At 41.9% G+C, this 16,860-nt stretch overlaps 2 protein-coding genes across 8 annotated transcripts in view; one reads left to right on the top strand and one right to left on the bottom strand.

Annotated features, from left to right (window-relative positions):
* Nucleotides 1-2,771, top strand: part of LOC143895584 (paired box protein Pax-6) — a 99,421-nt gene extending 96,650 nt beyond the window's left edge. For all 7 annotated transcript variants that reach the window (XR_013256366.1, XM_077402828.1, XM_077402826.1 and 4 more), the window contains one exon: nucleotides 748-2,771. Coding sequence is in view for 6 of the 7 variants with exons in the window: in XM_077402828.1 (XP_077258954.1) it covers nucleotides 748-842 (95 nt within the window). In the remaining variant the exon portion in view is untranslated. The remainder of the gene's footprint in view (nucleotides 1-747) is intronic.
* On the bottom strand, nucleotides 2,771-16,314 carry LOC143895585 (uncharacterized). The gene is made up of 7 exons (XM_077402833.1): nucleotides 16,280-16,314; nucleotides 15,747-15,846; nucleotides 14,933-15,052; nucleotides 13,564-13,738; nucleotides 13,123-13,242; nucleotides 4,438-5,362; nucleotides 2,771-2,902 (listed from the first exon to the last, which is right to left on the bottom strand). The coding sequence occupies exons 2-7, from the start codon at nucleotides 15,804-15,806 to the stop codon at nucleotides 2,860-2,862; spliced, it is 1,443 nt and encodes a 480-aa protein (XP_077258959.1). The 5' UTR covers nucleotides 15,807-15,846; nucleotides 16,280-16,314; the 3' UTR covers nucleotides 2,771-2,859.
* Between the last annotated feature and the right edge of the window lie 546 nt (nucleotides 16,315-16,860).

Here is a 16,860-nt window from a genome sequence, read left to right as displayed (position 1 = left end):
ATGATGAAATAATATTTTAACAAATACGAAAAATAACAACATACATATACAATATATGACACCTACAAAAAAACATTGAGATTTTTATAAAAATAATTTCGCTCTTTGTGCTATTATTTATCTCTTAATCAGGAACGGTGAAATAATATTTTATCAGGTATGAAAAAAGTAAAATACAAAAAAATAAATCGAGATTTTTATAAAAATACTCATGTGACTGTCATTCACTCTTCAATATATCTAGCGATTGGATGTATACTGTCCTAGTAAGCAAAATGATAGCAGTCTGTCGGCAGATTCGCAACAGATTTGCTCAAAACGTGTCAGTAGACCGACATCAACTGCGTTCGCATTCGACTTATGTTCTGCCAGCAGTTTGCTAACATAATCAGATAGCAGATTGACAGCGGAAACCGCGCAGAGACTGGACAGTTTCTGCAAGCTCTGATCTTTGCCGCCAATCTGCTGTCTGATTATGTTAGCAGACTTTGTTATATTGACGTTCTGCAGACATCAAGTAACAATATATCAGAACCGGCATCAAATCTGTAGTCTTTCGGCCGACAAAATTTGTAGCAGATACTTGACAAGATCTGCTTTCGACAGGTTTGACTGTCTAGGATGTTAATAAACTATAATAAATCGGTTGCGAGATTAAATTTTCATTGAGAGAACTCGCATGTAATTCTTACGTGAAATGTTTCCACGTCTATGAAATTAAACGGAATGCTTTGGTTTCTCTTGCAGGTCTAATATCCCCTGGCGTGAGTGTGCCGATCGCGGTACCAGGTCAACCGGCACCCGACATGGCGGCGCAATATTGGTCACCGAGGCTGCAGTGACCGTGGTGGTCGTCGATATCGACCTCGTCTCCGTAGACCTGAGCTTCTTCGTCTCCCTTACGGTCCGTGTCGTATACGGGAAAACGACACGCGGTCCCGTGATCGTGGAACGCAAAGTCTCTGGAAATCCGCGCGTTTATGGTCGATCATGCGTGCGACTATTCCGTAGTATAAATCAAAGAATGGGCTATCGTACCCGTACGTTTTGTTCGAGCCAAAGTTCCGGGGTGAAAAACAAGTTTGATCTGTCCGTATTCGCGCCCGCTACTCTCATTGTTTCTTTAAATTTTTTTATTTTTATTTTTTGTTAGGCGAGTGCATTATTTCGGGAAATTTAGAGGAAACGTCGCCGCGAATTCGCTGGCGTTTACCGCGACGAAGATCATCCGTGGCACGAAGATCTCAGAAGTTCGTTCCGTGACCTCCGACACGGGCGAGAAACTTAATTCTTAACCGAATGGCTCTATCGCGACTCTGTTTGTGTAAACTGGCGACAAATCCACGGTGTAGTGTAATTGCAATACAAGATGCAACGGCATTGGGTTTACAGGCGGATTAATCGACCCGTGTGTATAATCGTGAATTTTTACCGCCGTCAAATCGAATTTCCGTGTCTCGTGTGCTAAAAGAAAAAAAAGATATCTACTATTTGCGATTGCGACACTTTCCCGATCATGTCCCCTCCATTTTTATCATAGACGAACGACTAATTGCTGCTTTCCCGCACTTTCGCTAACGTGTTTGGTATCGTGATGTGCGAAGAGACACCCCTTTCCTCTTTATTTCGATGTCGTGTCAGAATATAATCATAGGAACACACAATCGTTGTTAGACGTATTAATACGCCAATCAGTGACAATCCGTGGTTTTATAACACAATACACGAATGATCGGCAAGGTGAAAAATCTCTCAAAGCATCGTCCGCATATGCACACCATTGTTAAGCTCCTTTTAATTCGTACAATTATATCTCCGAGCCGAGACATCTTTGAGATAGAACCGGGCAAGGTGAGACGTAATAGAACAAAAAAAAACAAAGGAGAAAGAAAAAAATCGTCGGCAATGTGCAACTCGTGTAAAAATAATTAATTAGCGTGAAGATTGAAGAGGAAGAGAATTGCTCCCGAGGAGAATTTTTATTCGCAACGTTTCGTAGATGTAACTTCTATAGGCAGGAAGAGAGGAAATGAAATAGTTTCTAAGTCGGTATTACGTTATTATTTATACTCGTGAAACGAGGGCGCCAAGAGATAGTAAACGTGAGTTTGTTGTGTGTACATCATAAGGAGAATACCGACAGTCATTTATATATATATATATATATATATATATATATATATATATATATATATATATATATATATATATATATATATATATATATATATATATATAATTGACTCTAATTCTCTAAATAACTTGATAAAACCAATTTGTAATTTATATTCGGTGCGAGGTTCGAGAAAAAAGAAAGAAAGAAGGACCGAACATGCCAATTGTGATTTCCCTTAGGCCAAGGATGTTAAACGTATGCGTTCTAAATAAATAGTGTGTGCATTTAATCGAGAGTTCTCTCAATGCTTGTTTTCTAATTGGAGAGCTAGTTTATTTACGCGAGGTTTCGGCGCGTAGCGATCGCTCTCCTGATATAAATATCAAATCTTGATTATGGAAAGCGAACTAGCTACTTGCGTTCTAATGCCGATTTGTCAGGCAACCAAGTATAACGATCGTGTGCGGTTTCCTATTAGAAATCAAGCGCAGCTCCTTCCCGAACGTGTTCATCTCTTTCTCTCTCTATCTCTCTCTCTCTCTCGATCCGATAACTCATATTTGTACTTACCCCTCCCGCATTGTCGTCCAAATCGAATCATTCGTAGGGAATAATGGAAAGCGGGATGCAAAAGGAAAGAGACCATCGTTTTACCTTGCAAATGTAACAATTGTATATTTATTTCAACTTAATAATTAATTTACACTCGAAGACATGTTGTATTCTCTAAATCCTCACTAAAATCATCCATTGCGATCTGCCGGCGCGTTTAACCCTGGATTTCTTCTGAAAGAACACTCATGGATAAGTTCGAATCAATGTTAGACGACAGAATTGTAAATAAGTTAATAAAAGCAGCTAACATATGGACTATACAAAATTACACACATTTAATTATTTCTCTGTGCCCATCTACAGAATTATGCCTTTAAGACTAAGATATCAGAAGACTATTAAGTAGCAGGAGTAATCCGAGGGTTGAGCCAGCGAATAATATTAATATTATAAATTGCAACAGTACACATGTAATATCATTATATAACTCTATGTAACAATATATTGTTATATATCATTTACATAATTATTATATAACAATATCGTAATTATATAAGTTTCAGATTATGATCATATAAGTTATAATTATTATAACTTATATATTTTATATAATATCAAATTGCAATAATTATAATATTATTATATATAATATAATATATGTAATGTGTATATGTATATAATATATATATAATATTATTTATATTGTACGCGTTATACAGGGTACGTGCGAAATCGTAATACAAGCGAGAACAAGGTGATTTCTCATGCCAACATAAGTCGAAATTGTAGAATAATTTATTTCGTACAAAGCTTCGAAATAAACAATTTTGAAAATCTATTAAGCAAACTTGACTATTTTCTGCTTATAAGTTTGGAGCGAAATAAACGAGCCATTTTCAGCGAGCATTTTTTCCACTCTTTATATCACTCGTCTATCAGGTGTCGACAATTTGAATAATGTTGTCTGTAGTAGCAAGCTACAGCGGATGCGTTACCGCCACAGGCTCTTAAAGCAAGAATCATATTATATCATATCAGTATATTTTCGATTGTTGTACCTCGCCGTTGCGAAAACTTGGCAGAAACTCATAGTTAAGCAAGATAATAGGAGTGACAGGAAACAAATAACAACATTGCCGATATCCACAACATAAACACAAACAGAAATAGTCTATAGCAAGATCCGTTAGTCGAGACATAGTCACGTGCACGTGTACTTGATAGATTTTTAAAATGGTTTATTTCGAAAATAAAGCCTCGTACGAGAAAAAAAATTGTTCTACAATTTCGAGTTATTTAAGCACGAGAAATCACCTTGTTCTCGCTTGTACTACGATTTCGCACGCACCTTGTATAATATTATTATAGTTATTGTAATTTAATACGAAAAAGAAATGTTTTCGGAACTAAAAAAAATTATATATATATATATATGTACAATAGATACGTGTTCGATCCGGCTTAAATTCTCATACGCGAAAGCGTACATGATGTCGAGTGTAAATATTGAGAGAAGTTCGTGCTGCTATTTTATTGTTATGTATAGACGTATTTTTAAAAATCTCTTATGCATTTATGTATATCTTATTCTCGAAACGCACAACAGCCGTATCAATCACTAAATTTTATTTTGGTTATACGTGTATAAACGTAAATCATAATTCGTTACTTATTTTCTTTACTCATGATTGCAATCTTTCACGTGCTCTGTGATTAAGATTAAAAAGAAGAATACGAAAGCGACAGACAAAGAAATGCTTTTCTACTTGAGCAAATCCTCGATATCCCGCATAATATCGTCGGACGATGTATCCAGCCTCAGGTACTCCTCGTCGGTTTGCGTATATGGCTGAGTGACGTCCAATAAAGCGGTGTTCATGATATCATCTGTCGTGTACGTGGCAACCGACTTCCTGTCTTCCACCGTTTGTTCCGGTTGCGTCTGAGTTTTCTCTTCGTTCGTGCTGCTGTCGCACAGCCTAATCTCCACATCGACCCTCCTGTTCGCGTTAACCGACTCGTCGCCATGGCTCTCTAGCCTCTCGCGGCAGGACGTCTCATCGCCGTGGCTTTCTCGCATCTTACGACAAAAGGTCTGGTCGTTTCGACTGTCCGTCGCCCCATCTTCGTTCACGGTGGCGTCTCCACACGGTTGCGTTTCGGTTTCCTTCGAAGCGCTCTTCAGGGACCTTCGCAATTTCACCGGTCGCACCTTGACAACGGGTTCGCTACCCCCAACGAACTCGGAGCTGACCTTGCACTTCTTCGTCGGACTGACGCTCTCTTTATCGCATTGCTCATCGATCGAGCGCCTTTTTATCCCCTTCGCCTCAGCCTTCGGCGATGGAGAAGGCTCCGAGACGGACGTTGGATCCGTCAGTGCTTGAACGGCTTGAAGCTCCTTCTCCTTCTTTCGTTGTCGAATCTCTTCCAGGCTCAACACCTTGAAGCTCAATTCCTTTGCCGGTTCGTCTTTCTTGACTCTCGATGGGCTGATCCACCTAGTAGATCCAGCCGTCTTGGATTTGCCCATTTGTCTCTGATAAAGTCCATCGTCGTTATCGGCTTCATACGAGTAATAAGCCGCGCTCTCCGCCTGGATCTCTTCAAGTCTCATCTGCTCGTAGGTCTTGCAATACGGTACCTTGGGCTGCGATTTTACCGGCGACGGTGCGCTTTCGTTATCGGATTCTGGAAGAAACATACGAAGAATGATGGGTCAAATAACCGTTTCGAATAGTCGGTGAAGATGTCACTTGGATGATGGTTATTATTACGCAACCGCTCTCTCTCTCCCTCTCTCTCTCTCTCTCTCTCTCTCTTTCTCTCTATTATATACAATATATATGTACATATTTTACAGCATCAGATTATCTGTCGATTACGATTTCGATAATCTGTTTCTATCACTCATCCGAATCGTGACATTTTCCAGAAATTATTGGATTTAATCTTACTTCGTGCAAACGGGAAAATTAGAACAGTCGAGTTGAGATCTATATCGTGTGTCTCGGATTTTCCTTGCAGTCAATCGCAACTGTTGAGGTACTCTCCGAATAATCCCGCGTTTATAATAAACGCGCGCACGCTCTGAGGACGTTCTCAGGGGGGCAAAACTCAGACGCAGCTTTCACAATCGATGTCTCTTTCCGAGGTCGTGTCTAATTTCCAGGCCGAGCCTCGCTGGTCGTTATCTCGGTCGTGTCTCTCTTCCGGTCTTGATTTTAAACTCAGATTTTCGAACCTCTTCTCGTTTCGCGTATCTTTACTTACTATGTCCACAAGTTCCTTATTCATCCGGTCAACTCGCCGCAACATCAAGCTTCTATTTCCGCGCGATAACATTCTCTTTTCTTGACGCGGTCGTACCCGATAGTAGAAACGTTCCTACAGTACTCTTTTCCTATTATCCGTGATATCAATCGATAATCCATTTTATGCACTAATAGTCACGTATAGTCAATCCATGTTTCTCATCTCCGTCTTGCAAAGCGGCAATCATCCACGTCTTGCGAATAAAAATAAAAATAAAAATATATATCCTTACGCATACACACACATATCTACATCTAAACTACATCAGCTGATAGGTGTCTCGTGACCATTATTTGTTTTCGCTCTCGTTTTCTCTCTCATACACACATATCTTTCAAGATACCATTTTTCCTTTATTTTTATGTCTATCAGTTTTTAAGACCGGTTCCTCCACAAATCTCTTCGCTGCCTCGAGGTTGCGCGAAACGCCGGGGTCTTTCAACATCAATGCACACTCGGGACTTGGTTCGCACTTCGAGCACAGTTACAGTATAATACTTACTTGTACAATGATTTACATAACAAGTCCGTGCTCTCGGATCGTCTCGGATGCTCTTGATCTAGAAGAACGAGATCGGCGATGGTCTCGGGATCGGTCGCCGCGATCCGTAAAAATTGTATAAAACGGAGTGAACGCGTTCCCCGAAAATAATCAGCGGAGCTGGTTAATAGTGGAAGAAAATCGGTGAGAAGAAGTGAAATGAGAAGCCCCAAAGAGAGAAGAGCGTCGCCGGTAAGCGCCGGTGGCGAGAAGGTTCCTGGTGAGAAAATTCACACTTCCTCAGAAATTTTTTAAGAATTGAGACTTATGAAGAATTCTACAAATATATATATATATATATATATATATATATATATATATATATATATAATTTCTCAGATACTTTCAGAAATAATTGAATGAGAATTTTCAGTATCTGCATGTATGAAAATTTCTGATAAAAATTGCACAGATTTTCTTATATTTATTCAGATAATTACAAAAATATATATATATGTTGACAGGAAAAATCTGAAATATTTTATTCTTACTTTGAGTTTTTCTGAAAAATTCCAATTTGTACAAAAAAATCTGAAAAATTCCGAGCATTCTGAGAAAGCCTGAAAAAGATTTTATAAAAATCCTAATTAATAATATGAAAAATTCCGAGACATTTTTCCATCAGGGTTTTCTCGCTGCCGCGATACCGGTAACACCGCTCGCTCTCCGGGTAAATTGTCCGGCTGGTTTCGAGGTATCAAGTTTATTGAAATCCAGATATCATCTCAATGAAAAGTATTGATTTTTTTTCCATTCGCTTACATCAATTCATTATAGTTAAATTGCGCATCGCTTACTCTTTAGCATATAATCAATCTTTCTCGCCGTCCACGGTCGGCCGAGAAAAAAGGCTCTTTCGTTTATTTTATTTTTTTTCTTTTTAAATATCTCTCTCTCTCTCTCTCTCTTTCTTTCTCTCTTTTTTCTTAATCGTTCGCGCTCGAGACAAGAGAAACAGAACGTATGCACGTTTCCGCGCCGTCGTTTCGAGTCGACGTAACGACGATCGCGGACGTCCTCCTCGTCGCCGCCGTGCCGGTCCTATCCCCGAGTTCTTTTCGCCGGTGCCCCGGAATCATCCTCGGCGAGCTCCCGAGAGTCTCGTCCGCGCTGCGGACGTCTGTTTCTCGTCCACGAGACAGATCGACGATTTCCCGAACGGATCGGACTCGGGGGCGCCGGGAGCCGCGCTTTCGCGGAACGCCGTCCTCAAATGTCGTTACGTCGACTCTGTTACTCACGAGTCCGTACTCCGTAGTTCGTCGCGTTGGTTGATCGCGACGCGACCGAGGCCGCGCACGGGAGCAAAACTCGTTGAGGGAAAAGGGTAAAGATAACTCCAAAAAAAAGGGAATAAAATGAAAGGGAGAACTGAAAAGAGAATCAACGAGAAGACATAACGAGAGAACGTAAGGAAGCGAGGCTTCGGTCGCGCGCACGGCCGAGGGAAAAAAAAAAGAGAGCAGCTCGCGACGTCGCGAGGTGATATCGCAAGAGAAGCTTGGGAGGGAGGGGAAGGGCACTGGTAAAAGGGTAAAAATTGGGAGACGGTCGTTCGGATTCATGTCGGAGGAACGTCGTCGATAGGAAGGAGAAGGGGGTGGAGAAAGGGGACGCGGGGGAGGAAGGACAACGAGGGAAAGCAAAGATCGGGAGGAAAGGGCGGTCGAGAAGGGCCGCGCTCTCACTCGCTCGCGTTCGCCACCCCGACGCATCCCGCATTCCGGCGATTCTCCGCCGTGGCAAAACCGCCTGCGAATTTGTCGCGATCTGTCTGTAAATTTTCTGTTAAAAAGAGATTTATCGCGCGGGCCTCGCGAGACGATCCTCCGCCGAAATGCGTCGAATGCAAGAGCGTCGGCGAGGCGAGGTATACGCACCCGCACTTATATAAGATCGCTTCTTTGCGCTCTCCATAATTCGTCGTTAGACATAAATGAAATTAACAAATCGCTAGAAACAATGATCTTACAGAAACGTAGATCGGGGGGCGGAGGGATCGCGTCACACGCGACCGTCTCCCTCCTTCGCGTGTAACATATATATATATATATAATATGTAATATATATGTATATAATATTCTCTGATCTATCTTTTTTTTTGTGTGTGTGTGGTATATGTTGTCTTTCACCTCGGACGCGCAGACGCGCCTTCCTGAAGCGTAAGTCCGCCGAAGGTCCGGCGACACACGGGGGGACGGGACGTCTCGCGTCCGAGCGGGACAACGAGCGTCGTACTCCGAAGTCCGAAGGGGGCTGTCGCGCGATCGCCCGTGGCGCTTTTAATTTACAGACGCAGAGAGCTCGCCGGATCTCTCGATCCTGCCGATCAGCTTCCCCCGATTGCGGTCAATAGCTGCGGACAGACTCACAGACGTTAAATGTAATCGACGGATCCGCCGCGCGCGGATCGCTATTTCGTCCTTCGAGACGCTACTCGCCGAAGGGCAGCGGAAGGGACCGCCGCTGCGACCCTTCGCTTTTACTATTATTTTCTTCTTTTTTTTTCTTTTCGCACTATTCATCCGCTCGCATTTTTCACACATGCACATACACACACGCTGTCCGTCGAACGCATTCTCTCCGACTCTCGTCGCCGCTGCACCTCTTCTCGCATTCGTATTGCTCGTCGCTACCTTTGTTTTTCCTGTCTCTCAAACTCGCGGCGCAGCCATGCCTCTCCCGTATACAGATCCTCTCTCACGCACGCACAACTCGCAGACCCTCGCGTTCAGACTCGCACGCGTAACTCGTGGATCCTCGTGATCGAGCTCGATCGTCCGTCCTTTCTTTGGAAGACTCGCGCGTCGTTCCTCCGATCGCGAAAGCGTAAACGTGCGAATCTAAGTAAGGGCCTTGGCACATAAAAAAAACTTAAGCAGTAAAACTTAAGCAGTAAGAAATCAACAGAATGGATTCGCTACCGCTTAGGGCCGTGCCTTAAGTTCTTGACTGTGATTGGCTGATTTGCTTACTGCTTGGGTTTTACTGCTTAAGTTTTTCTATGTGCCAAGGCCTTAAGACAATTGCGGACAGTCGCCCGGCATTTCCGTGCGCTTTGGAGAAACCCTGATATTATCATAATATTATTATTATTATTATATATTATATTATTATGAGATACGCGAACGTAAAAAACGGACTGGCGACTCTATCCTGATCGAAGGCACAAAATCCTTGCCGGCCCGAGATGCGCGCAATTTTGCGCGGTGAAACCGAGCGCGAGCGGAAGCCGATCGCACGAGTGTTCCAAAAGAAAAGAAAGACGAGCTCGCGCGACCCGACATTCGACGACGATCTCTCGACCATAAATATATATCCCTGTGTGTAGCAGTTTAATATATAATATATATATAATATATATGTGTAAAACACATTACATGCTGCATAAGAAAAATTATTAGTTTCCTATATTCTGCATATCGCATATTTCGCGCGGAGATACGCGGTACGTGTGATGTGTATGCGTTAGATTTGAGGACTCCACTCTTCTCTCTCTCTCTCTCTCTCTCTCTCTCTCTCTCTCTCTCTCTCTCTCTCTCTCTCTCTCTCTCTCTCTCTCCCCCCTTTCTCTCCCTCTCATTCTCTCCCTTTCCTTTCTCTCACTTTTCACCGCATGCTCACTCAAACCGATTATTTCCTATTACACGTTCACACTCGACTCAATATTATCTCCAAAATTTTCCCATAAAATCTCATAATTTCTTTTTTCCCCTCTCGTTCGCCACGTGTTTTATAACGATAGGACACTGGCCTCTTATATCATTTGGCCGGCCGTGTCATCATCCGCACCGTTGACTCGAAAAAGAAAGAAAAAAATCGCTATCGGAAACCCGGAAAAATTCGGCGGGGCCCCGCTAAATGATTTACGTTATTTCTCCTCTCTCAACTTCGTCTTCTTGCGTCCTTCCCTCCCTCCTTTCGTTTGGCCGTGACGCGATTTATTACTATTGTAAAAGACTGGCGCATCGTATCTTATCCCGCGCTATATACTTTCCTCGATTATAAAATTTTTCATCGGTGCAAGATCAATAATATGATAAATAACATGATGAATATAAGAGCATTTTTCTTTTTTCTTTGTTTTTTTAAACCTTGTGCTGCCCTAACAGACCCACACAATATCAAATGCGTGATATATCAGAACGATTGAGGCGTTGAGAGCGTGCGAAAGAAACGCATTCTTAGTAAAAATAAAAGCTAACGTTTATATTGAGACTCCTCGCTACGATATCGGCGGCACTCAACTTAAAATTCTTCTTTTCAAGCTGTCACATACCTAATATCCGTTCTCAGCGCCCCAATTAAGAGTTAATATCCTATTATCATACGGAAACTCGTAAAACGTGAATCGGTATAATATGTATATTCCTGACAATTGTGTATTCTTATTCGATATACGATAAACGACCTCGCGTTTAACATTATCACGTAGAAAGCAAGCTTCTAAGCCGAATTGTTGAACTTGATTTTTTTTTCCTTAGAGCGTCAAAGGGTCACGCTCGACTTACAGTTTTAAACCTACACTTTATTTATTTTCTTCAATTCTCTTTTAACGTCTCCGTGAGTGCACAACGGGTATTATACCGTGGCCTACGAAAATTTGCGTAATTACGTCGCCCGGACGCGGGCATAGAGGCTCTGTGCGAAGCGCGATATCACGTTATCCCATTTTTCGCCGTCCCGAAATTCTCTAATTCACGTGAGAAGCCAAAACATATGAAGGCATTATTACTCGTACACGCGTAAAACACAAGGCTAAGGACGCAGTTGGAATCTGTTTAAACCTCAAACACGGATTCGCGCGCGAATATTACTAGTTTATTAAACCTCTTTTTCTCTTTTTCATTTCCCCCTCCCTCCCTACACCCTTTGCTAAATCAGTCACTCACGCATTCTCTCCCAATCTCTCTCTCTCCCTCTCTCTCTCTCTCTCTCACACACACACACACACACACACACTCTCTCTCTCATTTTCTTTCTTTCGTTTTCTTTCGCTGTCCACTTTCTCTTACTCCTTCTACAATCTCACACATAATAATGCGACAACAAAGAAAGCATATATGCGTTGATTGGTTCAGATATAAATATTTCAATTATCTCTTACTATTTCGCCATTGCACTTATCTCAACCCAGGACGTGACCGATGAACAATGCGCAAGTTCCTTTCGTCTCTTCTGTTTCTAGTGAAACAGATGTATACGTGTCGGCTAGACCGATTTATATTACGTACAATATTCTGTATTCCTTTAAATCGGCCACGTCAGGGATGCGATGCAAGTCCGCATCTGGGAGCGATATTTAAAACAAACTTATTAAATGCTGACAAAACACTCTCTCGTCAAAGACGCAAACTTAAAATAAGCAAGGTTTATTCGTCGTGTTATTAATACTCGATTAACATTTAAATTTCAGCTTTTCGCAACTAAGAGCAAAATCTGTGTACGAATCAAAAAATTTGTGTGTGCGTGGGTATGGTAAAGCGAAGACCCATAGCTATCTTCTTCTTCGTCTAACACGGTTCTTGCTTTCGCGATCTTACAGCACATGTCGTCGTATTGACGGAGACACTTGAACCTCGTTTTTCGTAACTTAGACCATTCTGGTAATTCGAGTCCGATCACACCGCAGCCGGAGAAAGATAGCCATAGGCGATTAGAGGGCTAATTTAGGCAAAGTTTAGATATAGCAGCCCCTGCAAAAATTGATATTTACTACTAAATTTTTCGTGATAACACGAGTGCGAGATATATCGATAAGATCGACTAATATATGCGCGATTGTACTTCGATGATCATATTACGCGAGATTATCGATAAAAATGACAATTCTTAAAAAAGCGATCAATTCGATTTATAAATACTGCATGTTATCCCTCTTTCCCGTGACAACACACGAATATCGAATGGATGTAAATAATGATGTGTGTGGTAAGTCACACGTACATAAATTACCATCGCAATAAGAGCAACCAATGTGTAATAGAATAAATAATTTTTTAATAAAAATCATATTAGTTTTACAGCTTACGATATTGTAAGCTGTATTATACGCGTGAATATTTTTTGCATTAGTTGCTCATTAGATCTATCTACGATGGACGATGAAAATCATACATACGTTGCATAAACTACAAAGTTTTCAGTTGTCGCCGATTTCAAAATCTCCTGTACGACGTTATATGAAACGGAAAGGGAAATCGAGAGGTCTGAGGCTGCGGAGTTTGCTGTGTATGAATTGGCGTGTACGGCGCTTGCTGGAGGAGAGGGGAGCTCTGTTGATTTTGCATCGACGACAGAGACTGCCCGGGGGAGTGAGAGTGTAAATTTTGTTGATGATGCGGATACGACAGCGTGCGATGACAGGGAGAGGATTGCGAATTCGCCGTCGGTGGGACGTTTAAATTATTTGCGACGCTGATGTTACCGGGGATGTTGAGACTGTTAGGACTGTTGGGGATTGTCAAGCTCTTCGGGATATTGAGCGCGTTCGGGAGATTCAAATTCGTGTTCAAGCTAGGCGGTAGAGAGAGAGTGGCTGACGTAAGATAGTGAACGTTGAAAGATGGACGGGGGGGCTAGTAAAGCCTCATACCTTCTTCAAATTTGACGATGAGAGGATCGACGGCGGGACTACCAATAAAACTTCCAGCCTCGCTGTTTCCTCTACCTTGATCCGATTCAGTAGTACTGCTGCCGTCATACTTTGGGTCATCTTTATGGAATAAAAAAATGTAAACATATTTGTCCATGCGCGTGATATTGCCATATGCGCGATATCTATCTCCTTATTATCATATTTATCCTATTCAATATATCTATCCTTTTACCCTACACCTATCATTAATTCTAAATAAATAGCGTTATCTTCAATCCTCATTATTAGCATCAAGTAAAATGATAAGTAAAATCGTTATTACGTTTTATATATAATCGCGTTCGAGAGATTTTTAGATTTTTAAATAATTACAACTGAGTAAATAAGTTTTATTATCAATCTTAATCGAGAATTTTAGCATAATAGAACAATATCCACCTTGACGGTTAAGCCACTCTTGATTCGAAGATTTTGTTGCTACTTCCGTGGCCTTCACAGGATTGATGGGGTCACTAGAAATATTGCGTGGAGTCGTATGCATAAATGGGCAATGTGGCTTTCTACATCCTCCAGGTTGTGTTTCCCAATAACAAGGAATCGATTTACGATTTTTCTGCAAAAATAAGAATAGTTGAAATTTAATGTTTCTTATATTATAATTAATTTCATAACTTTGACTAAATATCATTATGATTTATATATAGAATATTTTTATTTCGCATATGACATACATCATTTCGTTTTAATCTTTATATAACCAGAAACTGCTTGCATATATGTTCATTTATTCAAACGAGATAATTAATACAGAAAATAAAAAAAGATAAAAAAGCAGCCAAGTGTATCACTTTATTAATAAATCTCCACCGATTTATATTATGGAATATAATACTCAATAACCGTACAATAAAAGATCTATCAAAAGCTAATGACAATTTCTCCTTGCGCCACTTAAAAAGAAAGATGAATGCTTCTCTCGTGCAACGATATAATATAATCAAAAGAGTTTTCGTTGTACGCGCAACAACACAACAGCAGAATACTATTTCTCGTGTATAAATTTGAAGCCAATAAGCACAAGTGTTTTCGCGATACAGTAAATTTATCGCATTTATGTAAATTAGCATATTTCGCGTACGAATTATCACAAACCAGCTAAGAATTATTTGTTTAGAGAATATACAGATTAGTACGCAAACTGATAAGCGCAGGTGTTCGCGCGATACATTATTTTCGTCACATGAATATCTACACTTATATCTACTCTTGCTGATTCGTACCTATCCTTTAAACCAGAGGTCGGCAATTTTTTTCTATGAAAGACCAAATAGTATATATTTTAGGCTTTGCAAGCTAAGAGGCAAAATCGAGGACGTTACGTAGATACTTGTATAGCAAGAGAAAGGAAAAAAAACAAATGTGTTTTCGACTGAATTCTAGAATAATTATGCGGAGATGTTTACAAAAACACCTTGCGAGTCAAATTTGTCATGGATCGTAGTTTGCCGAGCATTGCTCTAAATAAATAATTCTTAGCAGTCGACTCGTACTCGGCTTCCAAATTCAGTCCCATATATGCCACAATTCAAAATAAATTGGAAACTTAAAGATCATGAGTACGAGGGAATACAAAGTGACAACGTTAATCCATTTCGGACTCATATTTCAATAAAGTAATCAGTCGCTATCGCTCTCTGTAACATAATATGTACACATACAAAAAATTATCAACAAGTCATAAGAGCAGCTGTTCCTGACGAAAGATGAAAGGATTGCTGCCACAATCTTGCATCGTAATGATATTTACCTTTAATTCCATGTGTCTGAAGTTACAATGTTCATTAAGGCAATTTCCCTGTTGCCAGTACGAGCACATGGTTTCACAACCCAGAGCAGATGGTTCGTGTCTGTACGGGCAAAAGTCGCCCTGCGAGAATAAAAATAGTAAATTATAAAAGTTGTTTAATCGATAACTCGTTTCAATCATCATTGCGGAAAAACGCGCACGACTCGCAGTGCCAATTCACATTGTCAATGTCAATACTGCAAGCGTGATTAACGAAGCCAGCGTACATTATCAGATATTTCAGTCGTTCGTCCATTCCATGCACGTGGCTTGCGCGTGGCTCGCAAATACCACAAAATATATTTTTAATCGCCCAATCTAATTAAAATAAACATAAATCGTATATAAGCCAAAGATAACAGGGCAACCGTGCAATTCGACAAATGTTAAATATCTGCTTTCACATTTTGATGAAATATATTGCAAGATATATTCGCGTGATGAATAAAGTCAATTGTGAATAGAACAATTTAAAAAGCCGTATCGCATATACGTAATTAATTGAGTAAATGAGGGTGCCCGCGTCTAAGTTGAGCGGAAATCCCGACAAACGGATCGACTCGCGTCGTTTTATATCTCAACATTTATGAGAGAAATTCCTGTCAACATGGCATCAAGATGGCCGACCTAACCTCGGCAAGGCCGCGACGAGTCCCGGAGCAATATGGTACGGCTCGTGTCGCGCACTTTCGAAATAACGTCAGACGGAAATCGGCCGGGCCGGAGCGGGGAGCGGGGGGAGGCGGAAGCCACGAGGGAGGCCCTCCGTTCTTACCTTCTTGCACGTGGAATAATAGAAGAAGTAGCAGTCCAGGTTCTTGTGGTTGTGCTCCATTTGTAAGAACTTGTAGAACGACGAGTGATCGTGCTCCTTGCTGCGAACAGAAATCGGATTCTCTAAAACTCGGAACTTTGTCGATCGGCAGGTCGAATCGGCGGGCGAACGGACGGACGGACGGACGGGCGATCGCGAACGAATGTAAGAAAAAAAGGGGGGAGAGGACAGGCGACTTGCCATTTCGTCCGGAACATGATCGTGCGTAAACGATACGTGGTGAAATCTGGCGGAGTGAAAATCGCACAAACGGGGCTTAGCGACGCGACGACTATGCGGTCGGCGTTACGGTGCTAAACTGAGTGACGAGGTTTGCCGGTTTGAACGCGAATGAACGCGAACGGTCGAGCGCGAGAGCGACAACAAGCCTGCCGTGCGACCGACTCCGCCGTTTTTTTCCACGCGTTTACCTCGCGCGAGCGAGGCCTCGTGTGTACAACACCGCCGTGTCAACCGTCGCCGTGTATACGTACACACACGTTCGGCAGCGAGTCAGCGAGTCCCACGGTGACCTCCTTGCTCTCTGCCCCGTCTGTGTTTTCGCTCCCTTTTTTTTCCGGCCTCGCGAGCGCGCGCGTGCCGGTATTCGGCTGGAACACGAGTCCGCTCGGTCCTTCCCTCGTCCTCGTTCTCGACGGTGTCGGTGTCGATTTACCCCGTCGCGTCGACTTGCCGTGCCGTGTCGCGTCGTGGTGCGTGCCCCGTCCCGTTGCTCGTTGCTCCACGATGCCGCACAATCCCCGCATTTCCCGTTCCGTCGACACTGCTGCCAATCGTCGCGTTGCGCGTTGCATCGCGCGGTGCAATTCAGGTGCAGCCAGGTGCAGCCACGGTCGCCAATACTCGCCAGTGGCGGCCTGTTCGAAAATGCACCGGCGACACCTTTTTTCGTTTTTTCTTTGCCGCCACGTGTACGGCTCCGAGAATTTTATTTACTTCTCTCCGAATTGCGTTGTATTTAAATTAAACATAACGGTGCACGATATAATACAATTCGATATATATATACTATGATTAAATAGAAATTAAGAAACGTAATGAAAAAAAAAACAGG

The sequence above is a fragment of the Temnothorax americanus genome, unplaced genomic scaffold, assembly GCF_048541705.1.
Source record: "Temnothorax americanus isolate GAGA-0224 unplaced genomic scaffold, ASM4854170v1 Scaffold16, whole genome shotgun sequence".
In the NCBI taxonomy this organism is placed as follows: Eukaryota; Metazoa; Arthropoda; class Insecta; order Hymenoptera; family Formicidae; genus Temnothorax; species Temnothorax americanus.
Note: the sequence above shows the minus strand (reverse complement) of the source record. Positions and strands in the feature narration are given on the sequence as shown.

Coding starts and splice junctions, on each gene's coding strand:
- LOC143895585 (XM_077402833.1), bottom strand. CDS start 15,806: ATGGAGCACAACCACAAGAACCTGGACTGCTACTTCTTCTATTATTCC. Junction 13,739..14,932: donor TCAGACACATGGAATTAAAG/GTAAATATCATT, acceptor TTATTTTTGCAG/AAAAATCGTAAATCGATTCC. Junction 2,903..4,437: donor GATATCGAGGATTTGCTCAA/GTAGAAAAGCAT, acceptor GTGTTCTTTCAG/AAGAAATCCAGGGTTAAACG.